General features: G+C 35.4%; 1 protein-coding gene across 1 annotated transcript in view; it reads right to left on the bottom strand.

Annotated features, from left to right (window-relative positions):
* Positions 1 to 27,985, bottom strand: part of LOC311153634 (dynein axonemal heavy chain 5-like) — a gene marked incomplete at both ends in the record, with an annotated part of 146,757 nt that overhangs the window by 102,593 nt on the left and 16,179 nt on the right. The window contains 25 exons of the mRNA XM_084205597.1: positions 1,341 to 1,556; positions 1,957 to 2,085; positions 2,281 to 2,547; positions 4,811 to 4,964; positions 5,068 to 5,267; positions 6,610 to 6,738; positions 7,028 to 7,139; positions 9,550 to 9,712; positions 10,758 to 10,894; positions 12,356 to 12,474; positions 12,615 to 13,019; positions 13,103 to 13,183; positions 14,943 to 15,146; positions 16,286 to 16,378; positions 17,497 to 17,660; positions 17,778 to 17,901; positions 18,012 to 18,099; positions 18,765 to 18,972; positions 21,124 to 21,275; positions 22,930 to 23,069; positions 24,040 to 24,195; positions 24,654 to 24,743; positions 24,837 to 25,010; positions 25,734 to 25,829; positions 27,277 to 27,478. Coding sequence (XP_084061723.1) covers positions 1,341 to 1,556; positions 1,957 to 2,085; positions 2,281 to 2,547; positions 4,811 to 4,964; positions 5,068 to 5,267; positions 6,610 to 6,738; positions 7,028 to 7,139; positions 9,550 to 9,712; positions 10,758 to 10,894; positions 12,356 to 12,474; positions 12,615 to 13,019; positions 13,103 to 13,183; positions 14,943 to 15,146; positions 16,286 to 16,378; positions 17,497 to 17,660; positions 17,778 to 17,901; positions 18,012 to 18,099; positions 18,765 to 18,972; positions 21,124 to 21,275; positions 22,930 to 23,069; positions 24,040 to 24,195; positions 24,654 to 24,743; positions 24,837 to 25,010; positions 25,734 to 25,829; positions 27,277 to 27,478 — 4,003 coding nt within the window. The remainder of the gene's footprint in view (positions 1 to 1,340; positions 1,557 to 1,956; positions 2,086 to 2,280; positions 2,548 to 4,810; positions 4,965 to 5,067; positions 5,268 to 6,609; positions 6,739 to 7,027; positions 7,140 to 9,549; positions 9,713 to 10,757; positions 10,895 to 12,355; positions 12,475 to 12,614; positions 13,020 to 13,102; positions 13,184 to 14,942; positions 15,147 to 16,285; positions 16,379 to 17,496; positions 17,661 to 17,777; positions 17,902 to 18,011; positions 18,100 to 18,764; positions 18,973 to 21,123; positions 21,276 to 22,929; positions 23,070 to 24,039; positions 24,196 to 24,653; positions 24,744 to 24,836; positions 25,011 to 25,733; positions 25,830 to 27,276; positions 27,479 to 27,985) is intronic.

The following is a 27,985-nucleotide window of genomic DNA, read 5'->3' as shown; positions in this document are numbered from 1 at the left end:
ATTTTCAGCTGATTGCATCCCTGCATATATTCAAAACCATCAGTAAATGATTTTGGGTAGTATATATAAGCTCAAGCTTTAGGGGGAAGAGGAACCTGAAGATCTGTCGCATTCTTTAACCAGAGAAAGGGGGAAACCTACTATAATTTTAAATGCTGACGCTAAAATAATAATTTATTTTGTAGTTCCAGATCTGTTACAAAGTTCCACAAATACTGACTATACAATACTGTCTTACATAAATAGCATCAGCCTCTGCCAGTGATGTACACAACAAAAAGCACTAAGATTTAAGAAAGAGCAGCTCATTTATACCCCATTCCAAATGAGTGACAGAACAATCACACCAGCTTTCTGTAAATACATGCAGAGCCTAAAACTCACCCAGTTTGCTGAGAAAAAAATTGATAAAAACATTGTTAAAACTAATAGAAAATTAAATAACCACCCCACCCCCAAAAACACACATGCAGTTCAGCCCAAAAACCCACAAAAGTTGTTTTCTTAATGCAAAAGAATATTTATACCTAGTTATTCTACAAACAAGAGTGGATAAAATCAGGCTTATGGTCTTTTAAAACTTTGAGCAATGCAGAAAATGTAGCAGTACATGGTTTTCTCCATAGTCAAAGCCCTTACTTTCATGCAGTATCAAAGTACAGCATGGAACTTGCCCTGCATTTACGTTTATGGCAGGATGTTGTTACTCATTCTTTGTTCAGTCTCACTGTGTATTCCTGATTAATGGTGTTTTGCAACCCTTTAGCTCATATCCTCTCCTTGTTCTTTCATAGATTCACTGTTAGGAATGACACCTTGGTTTTTAATAGCATCTTATCCATGTGTATCCATGGGTTTAAGATTAAACAAACACCTCCTGAAACGGATTCTATTCCTCCCTTTCCCTAAAAAAAAGAGCTCATCAACTGAAGGATGTAATACATTTGGATAGAGTAGACCAATGCCCACAAAGCTCAGCTACTTCCCCAATGTTCAGGAGCTCTTATTTCATTCCAAATTTGATTTTGTGAAAGTAACATGATAAAATTCCCCATATTCCCGAACTAAGAAACTGTCTCTTCCTAAGATGATTGCCCTAACAAAACAAGAGAAAATCACAGGATTAGGAAAAATTCTAAAGCATGTGCTGGGGGGATAATGAGGAGGTGTAACTCCTTAACACGTTTTTAATTATTCTATTTTCCTGGTAGTTTATTTGTTATTCTGGGTAATTAACTAGTACTTTCTGCATTTTCCTACGTGTTACTTTTAAATTTTCACAATATGAACTGTTACGAACAATGCTTTTAATAAATCCCCAAAGACTCATTAAATACTACCTTTTTGTCTGTTTTGGTACTGTTCAGTGCCTTCTCTGCATCTCTGGTCCAGATAATTTGAATTCCCAGAAGCCCTATTTGTGCAGGAAACATTGCCTGAAAGTCATACATCTCAAATTCTGAATCGTTAATGGCCATTGACGCCTGTCTAATGATGGTGTGGATTGTTTTCCTAATCCCATTCAGCAGCTGACCTAACCAGAATTCCACATTGCCCTGAAATAAACAAGAAGGTACTTTCAGAGAATTATTTTATGAATAATTCACAAGAAGCAAGAGCTCTATGTGAGTTTTTTCCCAGTCCTTCGTACTCCCATTTCCGTATTTGTTATTCTCTAATCTTTAAAAGATTCCTTTCCTCTTTCTGCTCCACTGCCCTTCTAGAGATATGTGATGGATTTGGCACTTCACAGCAGTACTGCTGAGAAAACAGGTAAAGCAATCGTTACAAACCGACACAAATGTTCTGTCCCTGCTACTCTTTGCTCTTGCTGTTCACACTGGGAGGTTTTCATTCAGCTAGTAAAATAATAGCATGATGCAATACTGTTTGTCTCTAAAACATAAATCTACTTTAAATCAAGTCATGAAAAACTGTAATATATACTTTCATTACCTGAGCTAAAACTGGTTCAATAATATTGACCTGTTCTCCTTCTTGAGATTCAAACAATAAAATCTGGTCGTAGTTTTTTTCATTAAATCCCACTCGGTTAACATTGTCAAACAAACTTAATAAATGTGCCTACAACAGAATCAGAAAAAAAGCCTCCATAAAGTGATCTGATATGGCATTCTTACTTTGTCTTTAAATGCTGTATTAGAATACTGCGTAAATCTTTCCATAAGTGAAAGAAATTCTCTCAAAAAAACAACAAAATCCGCCACAGTCTTCACTTAGCGATATTGACCATAAGAACACTTGCTTTATTACTTGTACCTGAATAGTGTGGGAATCAGATGCTTGACCAAGGATTTCCAGAAGAGCAGGGTCAGATACAAAAAAAAATCTTGGAAAGATTAACCGCTTTTTTTCCAAATAGCCAGTCAGTGATTTCTGACAGATTTCCAACTGTTCCAGCAAATGTGGTAGCAGCTGTGCCAAAGTCTCATCTCCAACACAGCACTGCACAATGTTTGATGTTTCATGGGCTCTCTGCATAATTCTCTGCCATGATTTATCAATGTTCTGAAATCTTCTGGCTTCCTGAAGTACATGATAAATGCATTAGCTTTTCCTCATGTTTGTCATATTCTAAAAATTAAATAATTCTATCAGATAAGGTAACAGTTTATTATCTCCCTTGCTGTTAAAGTCTGCTTTGGAGGACTTATGTATGAATATTAATATACATGCTTATTATTGACCAGAGTTCAAATTGCAGGAGAAAGAGTACAATTGGAACAGGTCTGGAAATGTCTTACTTCATGTTGGGCACCAAAATTTTCCACATAAAAGGATTCCAACACACATGAGAAAATTCAGAAAGCACCTTTCTCAGAAACTATAGCCTTCCTAACAGCAATACACAATGTCATGTAAGCTGCGAGTAGCAACACTTGATGAACAAAACCAGTATGCACAGTCTGAAGCTGCCCCACTTGTACATTACAAGTGTTGTAGATGGAGACAAATTCTCAAAGCTGAAAAATAAACATTTTTATACACTGGCTATATTAACATTAAAAACTCTTTCTTCACCTACAACAAATGAAATGTTAATGGAATCATAAACTATCCAAGAGCTAGAAGAGGTCTCAAAAGAAGATCCAAAGCAATTTGTCTGTCACAAGGCAGGATCATACCCAAAATATCTCTCAGTCTTGTGTTTAGTGATGCTCAGTGATGGAGATTTAGGAGTCTCTCCAGGTAATTTTTGATACTGACTCTCTTCTGATATCTAAGCTAAATCAGATACTGAGAAAATGCGTTTTTCCTTCCTGTTGAGAACAGCCCTTATATTTCAAAAAACTTATCAGTTCTTCACTTCAGTTTTTCCTTTTCTTCAAGTCAAACAAGAAGAAAAGGAAAATCTAGTTTGTTGAATCTTTTCTTGCATCTCATCCTTCCTGGATAGTTCCTCATTCTTGCCAACCTCTTCTATGCTCTCTCAAATTTGTCATTGTGTTTCTTTCACCAAAACCAGATACAATATTTTAGTTATTGGTTATTGATGTTTATGCATTCCACTCTTCTTCATTTTGCACAGTAGCAAGCTAAAACATCTTTTTTGGTAATACTATCAGAGACAATGGCAGAAACCTATCAAAATATATGGCAACTACTATTTTTCCTCTATCCACAAAGCTCCTTGCCCACCCTAAAAATAAATTAGATTGGTTCAATGTGTTTTGCTCCTAACAAATTTATGTTGACTGAACATTATTCATCTTCTTGTTAATTTGCAGATGCTAACAGTTACTTGTTGCAGTATTCATCCAGAAATTGCAATTAAACCCACTCCTCATTACTCCTCCGCCAAGCTGTTCCTTCTCCTCCTTCATCAAAGACAGTCATTACATTTGTTTTTTTCCAGAATATTGGTTCATGTATCTATCATCCTTGGAAGAAGTAGCTTTAGTGCCATTTGTTCATCTGCACAAGTTGCTTATTGATTCTCTGATAAGCCCTAACAACATAAATATACCTCATGAACAAAAAGAAAATAAATTCTTGTTTAAAGAACAATTGAGAAAGCTTTATTTAGCTTACAAAATTAATCTTAATTTGTGATATTGTAAGCTTTAATTATAAAATATGCATCCTGAAATAAATTAGTATCTAATAATTTCCCAATAATAATGGCTTTGTTTAGTCACACCATTTGATCCAGCAAGACTGAACTGCGGTCTGTTAGAACTATATGAAAACTCCTCATTAGAAGACACAACAAAAAGGATTATTTTTTTTCTGCTACTTCTCTCCTGTTCAGATGATTCCTTAGCTCTTGTGCAGCTGCTACCTTGGAAGGTCATCACTGCCTTTTGAAGAGGTTGCAATGGTTCACACAGATTAGCCCATGCACAGCTCCCAAGCCTGGAAGCATGTCTCTGTGGGACTTCATTAAACTGAGTCCTAGCAAGTACAGAATTCAAATACAAAATCTGTCATTCTGTTATTACAGCTTATAGCCTATAAATGTGTGCACAAAGGAAGAAAGGGATATCTGTGCATATGGCAAAGGCGATAAATCAGTTTGGTGCCATTAAGTAGTTCTGAGCCCTGTACTAATTCACTAATATTGCACGCTGACAGGAACATTAAAACTTGAATTACAAACAATTGTGTTCCTGTAGATTTCACCAAGTTCTAAGCAATAAACCAGACAGATCCTAGTTTGGCAAAGCTTTTCCTGAACTGCCCATACATTGCCCACAAATCTTATATGAGTTATATGCACTGGCAAATAAACTCTGTGATGTGGCTTATCTCCTGGTACAACATATTATTATCATATACCTCAATATACCTGAGGTAGTTGTTTTGCAATGTCTCCACCAACAAACACAGCTTCAAGGTAAATCCAGAGGTTCTGTACAGTAATCCAGTTTTCAATTATCTCTGCGGTGTTGGTCAGCTTCTGAACCCATTGTTGTATAGTGGACTTAAACGGCGCATTATACCTGCATGAACATGGGTTAAAGGGAAGGAGAACCTCAGATGGTAATTGTTTAGCCTAGGGGTTGATTAGAGTTATACAATATGTACAATTATTAAGTTTTGTACCTGTTGCTCATCAGAGACCCCAGCATCATGAGGCTGTCTTCCACCAAAGCTATTTTCTCTGATATATCTGATCCTTTCAGAAGAAGTTCTCCTCGAGCTTTGAATTGGCTGAAACTGAAAGTATGAGTACTCCATTCACTGATGATGTGCTTCAATTTTGCTTCAATATCCTTTTCTTTGACAGCACTGATACAGATATCCTGTGTAAAATTAAAATAGTAATTTACATTCATCTAAGGCTATTATAAAGACTATTAAAATGTATTGGTTTGATCCAGATCTCAGTGTAAGTTCAGGCTAATGAAAATATACAATGAAACAGCTCAAAGTAATTATATTGCAAACAAGATTATATTCTAGTACTACTTGTAACAGGTATATTTAATGGGCTATACCCCATCTTCACTACTGCTAGCATCTTATACACACAAAATTCACCAAGTCATTGAATCTGCAGGAAGAATTTATCTCTCTGTATGTATTAATATTTGAAATCAAATAAACTGACAGAAGGGTTTAAAGAAAATAAACACCGCCAATCAAAGCCAATAAATATTCCAAGAACAGAGTGTAGACTGACAACATGCCTGTCTGCTACTTCTTGAAGACAGTGATGACAGCACTGTCAAAAAGCTGGTTATTGCATCAGAGAGAAAAGGATCAAACACTCAGACTGGATCCTAAAATTCTATTGCAGGTTTAAATTGTTTCCTGAAGTGTAAGGTGGAACTCCTAACCTTTCACAAGGCTTAAATTCTTGTCCAGGAATTGGGTACAGCAGAGGTTTGATTTCATGGTTTTGCCTTAAAAATGCTCATTTGTGAAATAAGACTAAAGAGGTCACTACTCTGGAAATAATACAAATTTAGCTAAGTGACCATGGAACTGACGTTAGAAACTGTTGGTGTTTTACTTCTTTAGTTTTAGCTATGCTTTGTTCTTGTAAAAGCTAACAAGCATGAAGCTAAGGCACTTCCTAGACAACTTCTGTCCCCAAAACAGAGGAGACAATGGCTTTACAGCTTGTACACACTCCATATGCCTTCTCATCTATCTGTGCTCTTGTGAAGGGTCACTTTTGAAATACAAAACAACTTCATTCTTCTTTAATCCCATATCCTCCTCTTCTACTATGTTCCAAGTATTTTTAGCACTTAACAGGATCAGTCTTACATCAACTGTTTTTTCTCTCTAGTTAGACATTTAAAGGGAAGAAAAAAATATATAAGTAGGCAGACCTTAAATCAGAAGCATGACAGAATCACACTATTCTTAAAACAACAGAAGTCCTCCTATGGAAGGATTAGTATAATACCATCTACATATTTAAATCTTCACCAGAATAAAAGGGAAATAAACTAACCACCAGTGCCAATACCAACTACCAAACTCCACTTTTTCAAAGAAATTCTTCAACTAAACTGAATTTTTTTAACGTTACAAAGCTGACTAGAAACAGGATTTCAAAAGCACCAGATCACAAGTTTAATAATTACAAAAAAAACCCCAACCAAACAAAGCAAAACAGAAAAGTACACATACCTCAATATCTTCTTTATGTTTTAATAAAGGGGCATCCATTACATTTTTTAAAGTGAAATTTTCAGAGTCAACGTCAAAGTGATGCCCAGTTACTTGTGCAATTTTTTCCCAGTGTCTTGACAACATAGCCTAGAAAAGTCCACAGGGATGAGATTTTTTAAAATTGTATTAATTTTAGGTCTAGAATGATCCCATATTTTGCACTGCATCTGTTAAACAAATAGGAGAGTCTTGACTTCCATTCCACTGAAAGCATTAGTAGCTATTCTAATCACAGTACAAAGTCTTTTGGTTTATTTTTAATACAGCTGCTTTTATCTATAAAAAAGAATTATGGTAAGCATCTTGTAGTCATATAACATGGCCTTCAGTAGAGTTTCTCAAGTGACTCATCTCCAAATTATTATGCTGAACATACTTTGTTTTTCATCATTTCAAGCAAAGGACAGCTCTCAGTGAAGTCATCAATTTTTTTTTTTAGGTCCTGAAAAGCTTGCCATTCCTTCAGTGCTTTTGGTAACTTTCGGATCCTTTAAAAAGCACAAAAAGAAAGAAGAAATATCTTATTCTTAATAATCACCATCCACCACTAAATAGTACAATATATTGCATTTTTCAACGAGTTGACCAGCTGACTGCAAATAAAAATGCAGCTGCAAGCTGGTAATATTATATATAGCTGGTCATTTGTGACTGCAGGCATAAAACACTGCTAAAGACAGCAAAAATTATACTGGAATGGTTTGGTTTCTATTTCAGTTTGAATTAAAGGAAGTTAATTTCATCTGCAAACCCATACCTGAAATTAAGTTCCTTCAGTGTCATTGTTTTTGTAAAATTTGAAAACGCATCTCATCTTGTAAAGAGGTAAAATGATTAAACAACATATATTTTCCCGGCAAAATAAAGTATATCCTAAACTAAAACTTTCTGCTTGCAAAAAGAAGAAAAGAGATTGAAACTTCTTGTTTCAATCAAACAAGTCTTAATTAATACCTGGTTTGTATGAAAGATATTCAAAGCAAAAATTCCCTTTATGCAAATTTAAAATGAAGAACTTCTTGTACTGTGAATAGTCACAGCTCCTCCCATTCTAAACCAGAATTGCCAATTCTCATCTGCCAAAGCTTTGGACCAAAGACTGACAGCAGTTCTATTACAGTTCAGTTCCAGAAGCTAAAAGCTGCATAAAACCTCCCCATAATGACAAATTCCTTCAAAAAAGTTCTCCATTTTCCACAGCTCAGAATCAGACAGATCCGTCACACAATGCTGGAACATGTGCAAATTCTTCACTGCTTGCTGGTAAGAGGCAGATGAACATATGCATACTGTCATGGCACTACAATAACTGCTATAGTCTTTCATCTTGAATCTGACAGTAGATAGCATTAAATATGCTGGAGAAAAGCACTGCAGAATGGAAAATTTATACTCTGCTGTGCATCAAGAAGGCTTTAAGGTGCAGTTCCTGGCTGCTTCTATCCTGAGGCTTAGCACGTAACATCTAATAAACTTGTCTTGTCTAAATGGGATGTCTCAGCTTGATAATGAAAATGGCAATCTTTTAAAAAATTCAAATAAGTTTTTCCTTTGTGTTAGTCTCAATAATGTCTTCTAAAAACAAGTTTCATGAGCTGCACATTATGTCAAAAAACTACTCCATTGATCAGGTTTACATTTCTGTCCTAAATTTACTGGACATTCTCTGTACCCTGTATCACAGTAAAATATAAAGGGAAACTTCTCTCCAGCTGTCATTATAAACTTCTATAATGCTCTCTAAATATTTCTTCTTATTATTTCTTTCTAACTGGATTTATTTTTACCTACAGTTATCTTATTTATACTTTTCATGATTATAAGTTGTCTATTATTATTTTTAAAAGGTAGCAAAACAAAATTACATTAAAGAGCTATGTATATCTTCACAATTAGTCTAAAGCAGTAATTGCACTTCCAGTATTCCTGCTTCTTAACACATCACACCATCTAGCTACTTCTGTAAGTATCCCAAGTATTTGTTGTTTCAATTCCTCTACCATTAAAGAGAATAACTTGATGCAATAATGTTAATAAACTGCCAAAAGAAGGATAGTACTGGGTTGGAATTTTATTACAAAAAAAGCATTTATTGCCTCTTGGTAGTCACACTGCTCCAAATATAGCTCAACACTTCAGAGGAAAAACATGAAGTTCAAAGAGAAACACATAAATGAAAATTTTTGCTGTGCAATAACTTCCTTCAGGGTTCTGAAGAAAGAAGCACAAAAAGTCCTACAGACTGTAAAGTACAATTAACTACAGAAAAAACTATGATGCAGATTCCAGAATTCTACTGAAATGAGATGAGGACTTACATTGTCCAAATGCAGTTATGTTTCAAATACATTAATTTTTACTATTTTTATTTTTTAAAAATAGGGGGGTTTTTTTAAATTAATGACTAAAAGACAGCTCAGTCAGTTTTTTGTGGAAAAGATTATTCCCTCAAACTTCATAAATAAGCCCTCAGAATTCAGTGTAACTATTTACCCTTCTTGAAATAACAATTACAATTTAGACAAATGTGCAGAAGTAAACAGTAGGTTCAAAATTCCATCTAATATCATGGAGTAAGAATTAATTGGCTGTAAACTAAATCACTGAGAAGGTACTGTATAAAACCAGCTTTGATAGTTATTTATACTTACAACCACCTTGACACAGGTTTGTGCACCTTGTTTATTGAATAAGCTACAGCCTACCAGGTCAATACACCCCAACAAGGCTCAAGTGACTCACAAACCAGCTGCATATTGCACCACAGTGCAGTTGTGCCCAACAGTGAGCACAAATTGGACCAACATTCTTCAGCCCCTCAGAGAAATTTTCACAAGGTAATTAAAAAACAGAACTAGGAATACAAATTACATATAGTTCAACCAAAAAACAACTTACTTGCTTTGAAAATCCAGGAGCTCGCTGTTAAGTTTTTCAATATTTAAATCATTCCACAGCATTTCATTGTATCTGTCAATACTGGAAGTAACTGTATCATAAAGACTGTAAAGTTTCTGAAGCAAAGTAAGTTCACGTTTAATTCTGTGAAGTTCAGGATACTCTGTTTCAAATTTTAAAATTGGAAATTTTTGCATGTTAATTAGGTATTCATGTCAAATGTATCCATGAACATAAGAATCAATGCATTTCTAGTAATGTTATTTAATGAATGAATTAAATCAGACTTGTCGTTTTCTAGATAGTGTCTAGGAAGACAAACTTTTCCACTTACATTATGATTACAACAGATTTTGATGCACAGTAATTCCTTAGATAGCTGATTTTTTAAAATTAATAATCTTCTGTGGCAGTAGATGTAATCTCATAATTGAGGGAGACAATGTTGAAAAGTAGATGAAATGGCAACGAAATACAATATAATTTTAGACAAGAACTAAAATATCCCCTACGTCAATTTACACTATTTATTTAAAAGGCAGAGTTTGGGGATGAGGGGTAGGCTTTGAAATGAAATATACAGAATATATTAGACAATAAAAGTATTTAAAATGGACATCCTTAACATAAATGTTTTATTTACTTTCTCTCATATCTTTTGGAGTTCCTAGCAAAATATATTTGGATTACTGCATATGTCCTCAGACAAGAAAATTTACTCAATTTAGTATGCAAAAATTAAAGTGCTTATCATACATTCTGCTGTAGTTCACACCACAGTCTTCCAAAGGAACCGTGTCTGACTAGGAGGCATAAGGACATTACAGATCAGTTGCATAGCCCAAGGGAATTCATTATGCAACTGGAGCAGGGACAATTTGAGTTCTTTGGCAACATGTTTCCCAAATTTGTATGGGACAGAATACTGGCAGGAGATGCGCTTAGCTCTGAACAGAAAAAGCAAGAGAGCTGAGCATCTGGACCCTGAGACACACAGAGCAATGCAGTATTTTTCCACCTGATGTTTATGTATGTGCACTCCAAGAGCCAGTTTCACCCAGCTGCTTTTCATAGGAAAGACTATGATAATTTACTATAAGGAGATTTGTCTGCAAGGAATTTTTCTAAATTTCCATCCATTTTTAGTAGGAATCATGAGAAAAATTTAATAGCCTAGGAACAGGTACACTTATCCCCTGAGAAACTACCTGTGATGGGAAGACCAAATAATTCTTCCCCACTAGAAAGAGAGAGATACTTCCTCCACAGTTCATCAAATTTAGCTTGAAAGATCTGTAATCTGTCACTTGCTTCATGGGGAGGAATACTGTCCTCACTGGGGCCCCTGTAAAAACCAACACAAATTCAGTGCAATTGTCAACCATACAGGTTTCACAAAGAAGCACAACAGAACCCAAACCATATTTGCTGAATATTATGAAATATTTTTTAACATTTTTTCTGTAAATTTTCACAAGACACTAAAGGAAAAAATGCAGCACATGTTCAGTGTATCAAGATTACATATTCAGTAGTCCCTGAAAGACCGTCCAATTTATCTTCTAATTAAAAAATACATCTGTGTTACCATACATATTACAAACAGCTAAAGATCTGCAAATGTTTTATCTTTGTTATTTCCTGTTTCTTCTGTAAAACAAATTTTAATAATTATTTTCATTTCTATTTTTAAAAGGGAAAGACAGCAGATATAAAAATCAGGAGTGAAAACTGTGTAGTTGGCACAAGAACCATAATTAACTAGTTATAAAAATATCAGAAAAAAATACCATTTTGCCTAATGAGCACATCTCAGCCATAGGACTGTGTGCAATTCCCAGTTCTCACACCTGGGACCACTTCTTGGCCATATCATAATATTTTGGGATGAGAATTCTGTCATCCTCTGTTGTGCCATAGTTATTTCTAGAAAGAAATTCAGGCAGATGGGCAGAAAGCAGAGCAGGCTGACTGCTTGGCAAGGGAAATGGGACCAGGAGAGGAAAGCAGAAACATAGTCAGCAAAGGCAGCCAAGGCATGATCCCACAGAACCTGAGCAGGAAGAGCAGGGCCCTTGGGGTGGTAATTAGATTCCAATGATAGTCCAGGTCTTCAGACAAGTCCACAATAATTACACAGGACCAAGGTCAAGCAGGGAAGGTGATTCAGTAAAGCAGAGTCTGGGGCAGGTCTAGGGAAGGTAACCAGGATGAGACACAGTCCAGTGGGAACCAGGCTGCTCTGAGGTCACCAAAGGAGGAGAGAAGCCCTCCAAGGTCAGGAATTGTCCTAGAGCCATAATGGGTCAAGCCAAATCCTGTCTCTCTCTCTTTGCTACTGTAGGAGCATCCAATGAACCACAATTTATGTCTTCAAAAGTGATAAAGTAAGTTTAAAAGTAAGGCTGAGTAAGACAGTGAATTTAGAAATACCTAGAACTGGTATCTCCAGTCACATCCAAGACACTGTTATAATACTTACTGTTAAATATCCCCAAAGAGCTGTATTGAGTTAAGACCCCAAAAAAACTGTTACATTTTAATCTGGATTGAGAATTTTTTTTTCCCCCACAATTTATTAGCCCTTATGAAATATCACTGACTCCAGCACTGAAATTGCAGGAGTGAATCTTTGACAGTAAGACTGTCAGAGGTGCCTGCCTTATATAAATCTGAAATTAGGCCTTTTTTCAGGTTTATATATAGAGTGATGCTGTGCTGTATCTATTTTCTGAAGCCTGTTAGATACACTATTTTCAAACAATCACTGATGAAGCATAATTGTATCACAACACAGGTCACCTACTTTTCATCATATTCTTTATAAAATCCTGCAGTGCCAATTTGGAATTTCTGAACATGTCTCAGTAAATCTGTTTTCATGACTGGCTGTACTTTCAGCAGCAAGTCCTCAATCTGTCGTGCCTATATGCAGACAAAGAGAAAAAAACAGGCACAAAAGAATGAATGTGGGAAATAAAAATATTAATTAGGTAAATAGGTTTGTTCTATCATTTCAATATTAAGAGGGCTGATAATAATGATTTGAGAAATAACTACAATACCTGTGTGTTTAGGTTCTTCCAGGCATAGGCCAATCCATCACCTCTTTCTGTATTTTCATCTTGAAAGAGCAGATTGTATTTATGAAGCACAGAATAAGATTCTTCTATGTGTCCAACTGTCATGTCAATTTTAATCTCATTCTCTCGGATCTCCCTCAGTGCTTCCATTGCTTCCCGTACATCGTCAAGGTCATGGATAGGTCTGCTTAACCTCTTGCTAACATTTTCAATGAATGAATAAATTTCACCCACGACTGTGGCAGACTTTTTATTTAAAGCTAATCCAAATGTTTGTTGTCCTGAGCGGCATTCCCGAATTAAAGCTATTTTCAATGACTCTGTTGCAACTTCCACTGATTGCAGTGCACAATGATTGGGCAGTTCTCTGATCTGCATCTCTAATTGCTAAGAAAAACACAAATGCTCAGCATTTAATTTCACTGAAATTTATGTGAACAGTTCATTTTTATTAAAGATAAAATACTTACAGAAAAGTATCTGATTTGAGATTGGAATTCAGCCATTGTTGGCTTAGTATCAATAAATTCCTTCACTTTTTCTTCTGGATCCTACTTAAAAGAAGTTTATTTTAATTAATGTTTAGCATTAGTATTATAATAACCTACAGGTTGCAAAGCTGCCTGATGTATTGTACAAACAGAAAATGTTCCCTCTCTAAAAAGACTTGAGATATAAGCATTAATTAGTATAAGCACAAATTATTTTACTTGAACTGCCTTTCCTGACTCTTATTTTTTGCATAATAGTTTTTAAAGAACTTGAAATCTGTAACTCAGAAACTGACACAGGTCACAATATCCCTTATCCATCTAAATGTTACTACAGAATTTACAATGTAGTTGCTAAAATTTTGTGGGAAATATTTCCTTCCTAGTCTTCCTTTTGTCTGCAACCCCCAAAAAGCAATTCATGTATTTAAGTGGGAGGAATTGCACTCAGTCATCATCACTCTTCCTGAAACAGCATCTTTAAACTGCAGTTTCTAGGCGCAGATGACCTCCTGACCATTTGAAGAAAACAGTTGAAGAAAACATTTGAAGAAAATGCCCTCTCTCCTCTAAGGGGAGAGAGGGCATTTAGCTTGTTGAAGACTGTTTACAGGCAATAGAGCACTGAGCATCCTTCCTTTTCATAAGGTAGGCCAGTCTCTGCAGAGGTGAGAAATCAGTGTCACCAGCTCAATAAGTGTGCAAGATTCTCAGTTCAATTACAAAGAGATGATCTTCAACCCTCACAGTGATGTTCCCCTGCAGTCTCCACTGTGAGATCCCTGAGAATCTGTTTGCACCTCTCTGGCCAACAGAGATTGTAAAGGTGGGGGGAACAGTTACAACTTGACAACTGATTATTTTAGAAGATTTTAGTAAAAAAAGAAACATCATTCTACTGCTTCACCCAATCTGATTGTTTCTCTCTGAGTGAAATGACATCCTGCCAACATTTTCTTAGCTCAAACAGTATCTCAACCAAACTGAGCATTAAGCTTTGGAATTTCAGAAGCCACAAAGAGGTGAAAATGCTCTTTCTCAGCCGAGACAGAAAAGTCAGCTGTGAGAATGAGGTCACTTAAGGGTTGATTTAGGAAGGAGAAGTTAAAAATAGTGAGCAAAGATAAGATTACTCCTGATTTGATTGCTTATTTCTTGGCCTTCCTAAAGCACCTTTGACAGGTAAGACCAGTAGTTGTCCATTGACAGAGCTGAATTTCACTAGTCAGAATGTACACCAGGTTTTATTTCATGGTGAATCTCTTGACAAAGCATTCCTCAGAACTTTACCATTTATGTGACTGGACCCACTTCCTAATGAAGATAACTCCATCATTGCTGAAAGAATTCCTAGATAGAGGTTATCTTTTTTTTTTTTGTGTGTGTGCGTGTGTGTGTGTGTGTGTGCGTGTGAAGAAATAGAAGAATATCGTTCAGCAGTGGTTGCTTGAGAAGAGCTACTCAGTTCAACATTCAGGAATAGCTTCAGTCTCCAATTTCTAAGAGATTCTGCTCAACTATTGTTTTTCATAACACATGCAGATGAGATGTTGTGAGAAAGATGGAAAAGCATGTGATAGCATATGTCTGTTTATGCTCCAAAATTATTCTGTGTCCTGCTTTCTTTCTTAGATGCTTTAAATTGGTAAAGATTTGCAAGTTCTGGTCAACACAAGAGCAGGCAGGAATTATGGATGTATGGATTCTACCGTGAAACCAATGTTTCCTATAGACTCCTTATGCAACCAATACCCTTCTTTTTTTAAGTATATTTCGATTTTACAACACAGCAACATATTATATTAGGCTTGTACTTAACCTTGTTCCAGATGTCCGAAAATTCAGAAAAGGTCTTCAGTAGAACCTGTGCTTCAGTTTTAAGAGCCAAAATAATTGTATTTAGTTGGATCACCACTTTGTTTACATCCTTGTGTTCGATGATCTGCTTGTCTAAAGGTTTCAGTGCCACCACCCTGGTGAGTTTGCTCTCATCATCTAATTCTAAAGCAACAGCTTGTTCAACCTGGTATAAATTAAACAACAAAAAAAATGCCCACTAGTTTGTTTGGGATTTTATTTTTAAATTACAGAATATGACATGAGTCTCAGATAATAAGTACTTCTAAGAACAGACAGAAAGTGCAGAGAAACATCCCCAGGGAGACTCCCTGTCCTCTGCTTGGATTTTTACTATAGTTCAAGATTTTACTATAGTTCAAGAGCTATACTTCAAGTGTTAAAGCTGATTTTATAAAAAAATTGTCATGCAGAGCTCTGTATTAATCATCTCTGAATTACATCAGTCAAATACACACCATATACAAGTACAATTGGGCTGTGTCTGCTAAAGTCTTTCTACGTTCTTTAGTCTAGAATTACAATCTATACCCATTCTTGGCCATAGAAAGTCCTGAAGGCAGTGGAGGGTTGGATGCTTGGAAATAAGTTAACATTCTGCTTAACAGAACAGAGTTCAGTCAACTCTCTCCTAGTTTTTTTGGTTTTTTTTAATCTTAATTATTATTTATTTGCAGGACCTGAATGTGGGTTTTTTCACTGAAAAGAACTGATCTGTTTTTGATGCCATATCAACAAAAGAAAATATTTTTACAAAGACACTTTTCAGCACAGATCTATATTTTGTTCCCAGATGAGACAATTAAGGCCACATGATTACCAGTACTGTGCATTCTTGTCCTTCAACAAGTTTCAGTTACTATCTAAACCTCAGACCTTCCCAAGGTTTTAGTGCTAATTTTGGTGCCAGTTAAAATATTTGTACTGTATTAACTGAAGTATTATAGGTGCCATATGAAGGCTTGCAATTTAACTTTAGAGTTTTCACCTGGGAAGAGTGATAATAATTTATATTCAGCTGGTAGAACTTATAATGTTTGTTCTACACTATCATCATTATATTTGAACAGTATATTTAAAAGATTTTTTAAGCAACTTTTGATTTTAATATTAGAAACTACCAAACATAAGATTTATGAACTATTACTCTTATGTTTTATTAATTGGCATAGAGATTAAAAACTAGGCTTTCACTTAACAGGAAGATCCACCAGGTAACAAGTCAAAGTATGGGTACAGAATATAATCTTAAGAAATGTTAAGCAAAATACCAAATTTTTTAAGTAATCAAAGTAAAATACTCACCTGCTGCTGTTTATGATGTAAGTAAGCAAATTTCCACAGGGGAATATCTTTGGCTACTGATAGAATGATATTTACTGCTTTGTTTACAGCACGCTGAAAAAAACAAAACATTCACCTTGAGCTCACAGAGATACTATGTGGGTGGGGGATGGTCATCCAAACAATACCAAGGTTGAAAAATTGTACCTCTGTCTTTAAAGGAAATACTCTAAGAAGCATGACATAGGATCACCCAAAACCACATTTTGTAAGGGGAAAGAGTACTCCATAAAGTTTTATTACAGTCCTTCCAAGTTTATGTGGTTTTCAAGCAAGAACATAAGAGACTTTTATGAACAGAAATCAAGAATCATTGGGCATTATAATTTAGTTCAAGTACTATTCCCCTTTAAACTGGTTATAAAAATAGCTATGTGTTATTAATAATGGTTTTCATGTTCACACCAGAATGCTTGAATTCATTTGTCTGAATTTGTGATGGTACAGTCTGTAATCTATACAGGCAGCTACAGAAATTATCAGATGACTTCCTCTATGTATGGTATTTTAAAATCCCACTTTGTGGCCTAATTTCTTACTGACAACACCATAAAGGCTGCACATGAAACTTGAGAAACAACTCAGCTACTGATCTTGACAGTCACTATGTTAAATAAAAAGTCCAGAAATCAACACCATAAACAACTAATACTCTGAAGAATTTCAGACATCATAGGATATTGCAAATATGTGTGTAAAAATTTTGCTAAACTAGTGTAAGTTTAAAAGAGTGCTTAAATTTTTTCAATTTAGGGATTTAGGCTGGTAATATGTTTCTTTACATTTCACTACTGCTGAATTTATGAATGATACTTTAACTCTGAGAGAGTTAAAAGAGACTAGGAAGTCAGTTTGGCTGTATTGATGGCATTCATTTTTACTTTTTCACTCATTTTGAAATGTTTGCCTCTAAGAAGAGGTTTGTGAATTACTGAGCTTTGATAAAAACGGTTCCCTCTAATAGCCTGTATAACAAACCTGATCCGTGGTTCCATGTCCTTAGTACCCACTGTCACGAATTCAAGTGGCTTTTTACCTTTCCTTCACCTTCCTTTTAGTTCCTATACCTGCACATATAAACCTGCACTCTTAAACTTGCACATGCTGCTTTAAAACAATGCATTTATAAATGTTTCATTGTAGATGACTGAGATGTCCAATTATTTTGTTACCTGAATATCTTCAAGACTTGGTCTCAAGACAATACTTGGAATAGCCAGTTGAATTTCAGTTCTGAACAGAGGAACCCTGTGTGCCTCTACAAACTTAGTTGTCTGATACCTGGAGTCAATAACATGCAGTCGATGTCTTAAGGACTCCAAAGAAATCTTCGTGCCTACATAAATGTAATATTTAAGTGAGAATTTTTTTTTTTTACCACAATAAGCTTGGGGGAAAAAAATCTTAAAGTTTTACTTAAAAAATTAAACATCTCTGAAAAAACCAGACTCACATCTGATCAAAGAGTCAGTATTCTTCTGACAAAGCTGTCCCATCAGGTTGTAGTAGCTACAGGACAGGCATTCTTGGCAGCGTGTTTTCTGTTTGATGTCAAAATGTGTACAGGCAAAGGAATCCTGAACAGTGAAAAGGAAATTTTTGGATAAATAATCAGATTATCCGGCATATAAATGAAATATCAAATATCTGACTAGGCTACTTTTTTTTTACATTGTAGAGGTCTTACCTCCAGAGTCCTTCCAGCATCTGCTTTCAGATTGTGCTTCAGAATATCTATAAGTTCATACACAGAGCATTCCACTTGTTGGCTCTGCCTACAAAAACAACCTTACAGTCACCCATAGGGAATCAAACATAAGGCATACCCTTTGTTATTTCCCAGGCACACACCCCTTATCCCACTGCACTTGTGTGCAGGGAAATGCCCTTTCAAAGTTTTTCTGTTTGTTCCTATTCCTTGGGCATGCAGAGATTTTAAAACATGCTGACTAACAGCAAACCCATTTGTCAAATCCTATTACATCTGATTCAACTGGACTTCATAATAATTTTGTTTAAAAAAAGTTTTTTCCAGCTATAGCAATAAAACAGGTTTATCATGATGAGGCAGTAAACTAATCTGTGAAATTAGAGTGATTAAAATAAAAACAAAAGAAGTATTAAGAAACAAGCAATTAACATGTGGATGAGATTTCAACTCTTATCCATCTTCATTTTTCTTGGTACTTATTAGAACGCTATAAGAAAAAATGTAAGAGATGCTAAATGAATGCTGAATGCCAATACTATGCTATTTCACAACTGCTGAGCTCAAGATACTTAGAAGTTTCTCCCCTGCATCCTAAGACTAGTACTTTGCTCTATACTAGTACTCTGTTACAATAACATTTTAAAAGTAAAACCTCTATGCATACAAAAGTACTAAGTAAATAAACCCTCCCAAAAATGGCCTTCAAGCCTGTGCAATAAAGAAACCTACTGAGACAGTTTGGAAGCAGTAGAGATAGCAAGCTTTTCTATTTGTTCCAAGAAAGAAGTCACATCTATAGGTTCCTCTTCTGGCAAAACTATCAGAGCAGTGTTTGACATGTCCTTCAGAATTCTTTCAATTCTGCATTCCAGGGTATCAGACGCTGCTTTGACTACATAGTCCAACTCCCTCAGGGTACTGTAAACATTCTGAATAACTAAACAAGGATAACAAAATGAAAACAAATCAATGCAAAACACAGACTTCTTAAGTCTCATCTCCCCTTCCTCCCATCCACTCCTGCCTCCCCCCAGTTTTTACAATAAAATGAGGATTTAATGGCAATAAAATATGAAATGAAGGCCGGAAACATGATGGACTTGCTGTATATTTTAATCTTTATATTAAACCATCTCATAATAAACAGAACAATATTCTCCAAAATATCTCTTCTTTTTGGTAATATCATTGTAATGAAAAGGATCAACAAAACAGAACAGAAAACATAAAAGATGCCAGTGCCCAAAAATTATTTTGGTCCTCCCACATACATGAATAGCAAAGTACTATTGCAATTAACTTATAAATTAAATGACTAAAATTCCCCCAGCCAAGACTTGTTAAACCATTAGATTTCTTCTTTCATATGTATGACCTAATTACTTTGGAAACAGATAAACTTATTGCTTTAACAAATGTGTTGATTAAACTTACTGCTTTAACAAATGTGTTTATTAAACTAAAATTAACTGCTTCTGCTGTTTCTGAATAGACTGAAAAAATATTCCCCTTTCATACTTCCATTACAAAATAGAAAGAAATACAGCACCTTATGTCCTTTGTCCCTATTATTACCATGAAGTTTTATATATATAAATATATATGTAACCTTCTACTATATGTAGAAAGAAATCACTACAAAATCAAAGGTACAGCAGTTTGACAGGGTTGTCCAAGTGCTGATGTTTTAAGTGGGAAATGTTATTTCTTGCTACAAGGAAGTTAATGATGAAACTTGACTTTTTGGTTGCTTAAAACAGAAAAGCAGTCCAACAAATTCCTTAGATTTTTTATTTTTAATATATAAATTTGATAGTCCTAAATCTATTTTTCTGTCGTCTCTCCTGAGTTTTAGTCTAGAAGGCAACTATGAACTCCTGTATTTCTAGAGTTCTGGAGTTCTCTTAGATGGAAAAAAGACACATAAGACATTAGGCTTGAGTTCAGCACACTGCTGGCAAGTAAGAGCTATTTTGTGTACACCAAACCAGGGGCTAATTTGTAGGTGCCCAACAAACATTCTGGGCATGTCAGACATTGCCCATCTTCAAAAAGAGACGGCACATACACTTTAGAAAAGAATTCTAGGTGTAGCTGCATTTCAGCTGCAGCAGCAGGAAACAGCCCAGATACCTGTACTACATCTAAATTGTTTAACAGGGACAGTTTCCACCAGAACCAATGGTGATACAAAGAACCATGACAATCTGAATTATATCTATTCAGATATTTAACGCAGTGCAGAGAGTACCTAAATGAATAAATAAATAAACAAACACTGTTGCAAAGACCTTCCTTATCACGTGTTACTAAAAAATGCAAAACATTAAACAAAAAAATTCATTTAAGATCTATAAAACAAATATTAAAAAACCCTTGCCATTTGGTTCTTGTGCTCTGGTCAGGCAAAGGCCAAATAAAGCTGAAAGGTCACCAGCCCTGCCTTAAGCACTGGTCAGAGCCCTGTGCACCAGTGCCACATGGCAGAGTCATAAATAAACAGCTGCACAAACCTGTGCCACATTTCACTTTCAGATTTAGACCATACCTGCTCCTGTTTATATTTATGCTTTTCCTTTTGAAGAAGGGAAAGCCTCACATCAATCAACCACAATTGAAAAGCTAATTTACAAGCATGAGTTATTGTTTTATCATGAAACTGCAACATGAAAGTCTTGGTGATGGTTTTATATATGCCCATTTCAATGACATTTTACAACAGGTAATCAATTTTATGCTGTATTTGATAGGGTTAAGGTTGTGTCTTACTGGTTGTGCGGAAAATCTCAATATCTAATAAACGTTTGCTTGGAAAAAAATCAGTATTTGGGCAGAAGTCTCCAACCTTGATTTCAAACATGTCACTTTTAGGATGTTCAGCATAAGTTCTGAGATGTTTTTTATTGAAAAGATATTATTAAACCACCCATAGCCATTCTCTTGTCTCACATTCTTGTAGCATTTGGGCTAAAATTATCCACCTAAAGTGAAGAGATCAGTCCACAAACACATTTTTCGTAGAGAAGCAAAAATAAATGCAGGCACCTCACAGTGTGAATGGCTCACCACTTCTTCTCCTACTACCTACATTTATTGATGTTCAAAGAAGCCCAGGACAGCTGCATCAGGCCTGGGGTAAATGCATCCTCAATTCGTCCTATCCATGGCTTCATCAGCGGTTTCAGCACAACAGGGATCCTATTCAGGCTTTCCTTGTAACTGATCAACAGGTTCTGGAGTCTGAAAGACATGATCATGCTCACAATGTGCTTAATTCAGATATTTGAAACACACAGAATTTTGGACACATTTTCTGTTAATAAGGTTTGCAAGTTCTGATCCCATCTTAAAAAAAAGAACCCTTCCCAGCTCTTCCTAACTCCAACCAGGCCTCTTTGTCCTTACCAACAGCAGAACCAGACTGAAGAAATAAGTACCTCCAGCAAAGTGACTGTGATCAACTGACAGAATTTTTCTCCCAAGAAAAATTATTTACAATTAAAAAAAAATAGAAACAGAAAATTGAAAACGTGGCTTTTTTGTTTCCATCTTTCCATCTCACAAGACGTGGCATGATATTACACTGCTTATAAAAAATCTACATACAAACCACTTAGAACCCTGGATCCCAAATAAAAACGTCCAAATTCTGAAACAAGGCTTACCAATACAGTTCCATGAAAATGGAGCTACACAAAAGAACTGCATAAACAAGAACTAGATGCAAATATAATTCAAAGGTCAGATACATAATGGGTTCCTTATAAGAAGTGCTGCAAACATAGAAATAGCTGTGTTCTGGACCAGATTAAAATCATGACTTAAGACATTGTTGTTACAAAATATATACTGGGATAACCCATTCATATTACCCCCAGAACTGTTTTTTAAATGTTGTTAATCAAAAATCTACACCCTTAAATATTTCTTCTTTGCTTGAGTAGTCAGTGTGAAGGTTTTTTTAAATTAGAAGATAAGTTTGGCTTTCTTTTTTTAATACAAACATTTTCTGCACTTTTTTTCCTGTTGGATGGCAAAATTTTTGGTTGCTGCTTTTTGGAGATCTGTAGCACGCAGAGGTTGTCTTGCACATTAAAAATTTATGGTTAGTTGTCCTTAAACACTCCACAGAAAATCAATGAAAAATGATGCATTGTAAGACTGAAACACTGAAAATTTCAACAACAGAAAAAGAGAGGAATGGTTGAAGTATTTATGAAACTCTTCAAATTTCAACCCTTTTTGTCCAATTCTAATTAAGAAAAGAAGAACAGTCCTCACAAAACACTTATTTTTTTTAAGACTGGACATCCTTGTTTAGAGAGTTCTAGAATTAACAACCAGCATCCCTGAGAATGAAATAACTTTGCAAGCAGAGATTTAGACTGTTACAAGAAACAGAAAGAAATTATTTTAAATAAACAGAAGTGAATTTAGAGTTTCAACATGAGAGACAAAGTTATAATTTAGGCAATATATTCCCTTTACAAATGTTTGGGTTGTGCAGTAATCAAGAGGTTAATTCCAGCTTATTTTTCTAAAAGGAAAAAGAAAAACTTCTGATGCTAAGTGTAACATTTTGGAGTGCAATTGCTATATTAGAGTGCACAGATGCACTCTAACAATAATAATTGCAGTACCTAGGAGCTCCACTTTGAGAGCAGCTGTTGAAGTAACAAAACAAAAACATGTAAGCGTTTCCAAGTAACGAGATATGTCTCTAAATAGGAACAACTGCATGTTAATATGGAAATACAGGGGAAAGCAATTAAAATTCAATTAAACTCCATCAAAGATAAAAATTATAATAAATCAAAAGCAATATATGCAACAGATTCAAAATTATGGATTCCCATTTGCAGATGAGAAACAAATCCAAAAAGTGTTCACTCACTCCCTTTGATGTCTTTTAATGTGTTCTTCATCTGCACACAAGCCAAGGACAACATCTGGAACTTCAAAATGCATTTTTCTCAGGTATTTTGTCTCATAAAGTACTTCCAGGACCATTGGGTCTAAGTTTACAAATAATTCCTTCATGTAGCAGTGAAAAAAAGAAAAAGAAAATAAGACACTAGTTTGGTACTTACATGTAGTGTGATGCAACTGGATCATATAAAGACATGTAAATGACTGGAGAGGATTTTTAAAATATTTATTTCTTCTTCAGCCTCCTCTAGAAATATATGGGTTTCCCAAAGTATTAATCAACTAATATCTTACACTGATTTAACTTTCTTGTGACTCCTTCACTGTGCCTTAACCTCTTGGCTCCCAGGACTTCCCAGGTTTCATTCTAGTTCTGCAGCTACATTCTCTGGAAGTTAATTTGCCTTTTCATCTCAGCTTCTCCATCAGTAACTAGGAAGAAATATTGTGAAGGCCAACCTCTGCACTTTTGAGGGCACTAAAGATGCTTTTAAGATTTTTTTAAGATCCTGCATAAATTTGAAAACTGTGTTTTAGTAGTCCATTATGGAATCATTAGTACAAAAAATGCCACATTTTAACCATAATTTCTCTGCATTACAGCAGGAAAAAAATCTATGAAGTAAGAATGGTTAAATTTTCTACCTCAGCAATCAATTTTGAAAGCAAATTAATGAATTTTTGCAATGTATTCAACACAGTGACATTGATCACTGCAGAAAAGACCATGACCCAACAAAATATTCCTTCCTTGACTTAAATTTTGGTTAACACAGAAAATGAACAAGGAAACAATAGCTAAAGAATGTAGATAAGTCACTAGTAGAAATTTATTTGCTGAGTTCTGCCTCTTTTATACCCTGAATAAGACAGAAGCCTTATGAAGAAGAAACGTTATTAGACATATCATAAATATACACAAAAAGAAAAAAATATTTCAACTCAAGTAGCTCATTTTTTAACCCTATTTAGGTTAAGGTCACTTCAGTGCTTTCTTGTCTATCCATGATAGGATTAAGTAGCACGTGGAATACTAAATCATGTAACAGTAATACAAAGAATAGATCATACTTACCTTGGTTTCTGGGTCTCTGACAAGTAAGGAAGCACAGAGAGCATTCCTAGCCTGGTCAGCAAACCTGCACCAGGCCCTATGATAAATAATCTCAAACTCCAAAAGAACTGCAGCCATTTTATTGTAGTTCTTGATAACTTTTTTCATTTCCATTGTCTGCAATTTAGGCGGGGGGGGGGGGAAGAAAAAGCACCGCTTCAACAATTCAATGAGTCTAACACAGTAGAAAGGCCCTCCACAAGGCTTTTCCTCTCCACCACAGGAAAACAAAAGAAATAGAAATGTCTAAATGTGCTGTTTAGGAGACAAGATAAGACACAGAAACATAGCAGTACATTTAGGAATTCAATTATTATGCAGTATTCAACTGCTCTAAGCAACATAACTCTTTTCCTGATTTTTCCTCCCAACCTTGTTCATAGAACAAAGTCTATATTATGACATATACAAGGCACTAATGGCCAACTGAGAAAGGTATACAAATTATTCCACTGTTGGATGAGCTTGGATACAAGCTGCTAGAATAGTGAGTGTAGAAGTACATAAGTAAATTGTCTTTCTGTTAATAACATCCTTGAAAGATTAGGATAAATCCTCCTCTGCTAATTTCCAACCTTCAAAAGTGTGGTTTTCTTTTTAAGGAACATCATTGGATAGTCAATTTTTCTGAATAACTGCTGGGCCCACATAATCTTCCCTGTTACCTAAAACACAGAAGATATGAGGTTAAATTTTCATTAACTTGAAACACTCAAGAAATAAAGTAAATTTTTCTCTCTCATTTACTTCATTCTTACTGGTGGTATATTACGTGGTATAGGTGGATTTTCCTTTTCCTTCTGATAGAGTTTTTGAATAAACTCTAAGTCTTGGCTGTACTGTCGAAGAACAATGGTATACTTCTCATTTAGATCAATATTATTTTCTCCTATTATTTCAAGTTTCATCAGAAATCCCAGCATCTGTTCAGTCTAAAAAGGAAGATGGAGCATTTACTTCAGAAGACAACATTTCAGAAAGATATTGCCCATAAAGTATTTATTAATTGAGAATATGCTATGCAAATTTGTAAGTTGTTTTCTAAGAAATACAGAAAAATCCATCCAGACAAGTTTGTGAATTTTACTTCCATATTTTGTCCCACACAGGGCATACTTACCACTGTATAAACCAAGAAACTGTTATCACTACAGATTGGGGTTTTTCTGACTCTCAAATCCACTCTCCTTTTTTTCAGCAAACAGTTGTGGCAGAACCCCTACACCTTCACTCCCACTTCATTAACATCTCATATCTGATCAGGGCCTGAGTCATTGAACAATACATTAAGGAAACAGATGGCAGACATTATTTCATTACTCCTACCAGTGAAACAGGAATAAATTAGAAATGCAACAGGAAACACCAGGATGAAGAAAGAAAACAAACTTCAAAATATGGAGCTATAAAATTGGTATGGAAACATGGAACATACGCAACTCAGCACCAAGTAAGAATGCACATTCCTTTACAGCACTTCTGTAAGGAACTTCTAGAACATTTGTAATAGGTTTGATGTCCTCCAGCATCATCTCAGGCAGCCACCAGCACAGTGTACAGAACACTGGCAGTAAAGAAGGAATTCAGTAGGAGCTATGGGTACTCAGCCCTTCCAAGCACCAGAAGCAGGGGTTTGCATTTGGTAGCTTACTTACAGTTAAGGTCTTCTCAAACCAGGAATCCACAAATTCCTGTATAGATTCATACAATTCTGCAATCTGGTTCTTAAATTCAAGGTAATCCTTTTCAAACTAGAATAAAAGCAAATGAAAAAAAATCACCTATAATGCTGCTTTCATTTTATAAAAAAAAATTCTTTCTGTGAAGCTTTTCAGGTGTCTGTTTTACCTACCCAGTGCATGTGTTCAGCCCTGCATTAAAAAGAACAGGAACAACACCAGCAGCAAATGCATTTAAAATCCAAGCAAAGCAAACAAAGCATAAGCAGTGCTAGGTTAAATGATTAAAGCCTCATCTTCAAGAGCACGAAGGAGCACAGAGGAACACAGACAGGCCAAGGAAAACATAACTTCATCAGAGAGAGCAAAGCACACTCACCAGCTACTTGCAGCCCTGCCACAGGAGAGCTCTCAGCTCGCTGTCCAGGTATGAAACCCACGGAAGGCGAGCAAACTGGCAGGCTCTCTAGAGTGCCTTGCAGACTAATGGAGGTTGTTACCAAATTTGGCAGCTCCAATTTGACAGCTCCTACAAGTAATTTGGGCATTTATCTGTAACTTTTTTTTCCTAAGAGTCCAAAATACTGAAGCCTAACAAAAAGAGTTCAATATAAACTTCTCCCAAAGAGAAAACTGCACAAGCTTGAGAAAAGAGTGCATAATAGATATTGCTCCAAACACTTAGGTGTAGAGAAGTCATGCCATTTGTTAACCCCTCAAAATTCCAGTGAGTAGCAAATTCCCTCTTTCAGAAAGGAGCTATGCAGGAAGTATTAGAGAAACACACAGCAAGTATTAGAGAAAGACAAGCCATCAGAATCAGAAGAAAGCCAAAAGCACTCTCGAGGTTAATGTTTAAAGGGAAGTTAATGACAGTGGCAAGCTTTACTTCAGGAAGGCAGGAGAGTAAGTCAACACTTCTAGAACTTCTATCGTGAGGCCCATAACTCTGCAAAACAAGCAGGCTATAGCTCAAAAAAAGCTGCTCATTTCCAGCATGTACAGGATTAAACCATGAGACTGGAGCATTTGAAAAGCCATTTCTGGTTTTAGCCATTCTGTTTGGCACTGGGAGTGATATCATGCCATTCTCCCTCTAAAATGTGCAATTATGTGCCTGTACTAACTTTGCTATAATAGTGCCATTACTATTATCTTTAATAATACTGAGTAACATTTATAATTAGACAAACTGTATTTGGTGTGTTAACATACCTAAATTAGTTTTCACTCTGTAGTTAAAAATATAGGCATCGCAAAACAATCAGGCTTAGGAAAATGAGTTTGTAGAATTATATATCACACAAAACCTAGTTTACAAAAAGTTAACAAAAGCATTTGAAGTAAAAAACAAATTTACCCTAACTTTCAAATTGTATTAAAAGATATGAGAGTATTTGTATTATTGTTACTGCAAAATAATATATGCATTTTTATAATATTCAACATTCTTTGCATAACTCCAGTGAAAAGCACGAATTAACAGAGTGACTGTCATGCAAGTGCTGAATGGAAGTACCTCTTTTTTCCTATGGTCCAGAACATCATACTGTTTGGATTTTGTATTTGTAGCAATGCTCTGGTATTGAGTAGTGATCTTGTCAATGCCTTCTATTTTTATATGCTGGAGCTCTAAAAGGCTTTCCATAGTATTGCTCATATCTGAAATTTTCTCCAAACGTTTACAGAAGGTCTCAAATTTTCCAAATATGTAGTTTTCACTAACAATAGGAAAAGAGGGATTTATTTCTATGAAAAATCTTTTTGCAATAGATTTTTATTTAACCCACATATATTCTACCACAGCTGCTACCAAGTTTCACATCCCCAAAAAAAAATCATACTGTAATGGTTACATATCAACAAAAAAGTTTTAAGCTCAACTATATAAACCAAAAAATTGCTTAATCCTTACATGTCAGTTAAAAGCCTTTACCGCATTTCACAGGAGTAACTCTTTCAAATAAGATATTGGCAGGAGAAGAAAATGTGAATGCACAATACCAAGAAATGCCCCATGATTTAAGTGTCAATACAGGTAAAACACTCCTGAGCCCTGTGACAGAGAACCCAGCTCAAAGCTGACTGAATTCCCTGAGACTGTTTTCAGCTACAGTCATGATTCAAATTTTTTAGGATTTCAAACAATGCATATATATTTATACTCAATTAATAAATGCCTAAATTCCCCTGAAGTCTCATTGGACATGTGCTGAATAAACAAGTGA

Source organism: Fringilla coelebs (genome assembly GCF_963513975.1).
Source record: "Fringilla coelebs genome assembly, chromosome: 1".
Lineage (NCBI taxonomy): Eukaryota > Metazoa > Chordata > Aves > Passeriformes > Fringillidae > Fringilla > Fringilla coelebs.
The sequence above is the reverse complement of the archived record's forward strand: the minus strand, read 5'-3'. Positions and strand labels throughout refer to the sequence as shown.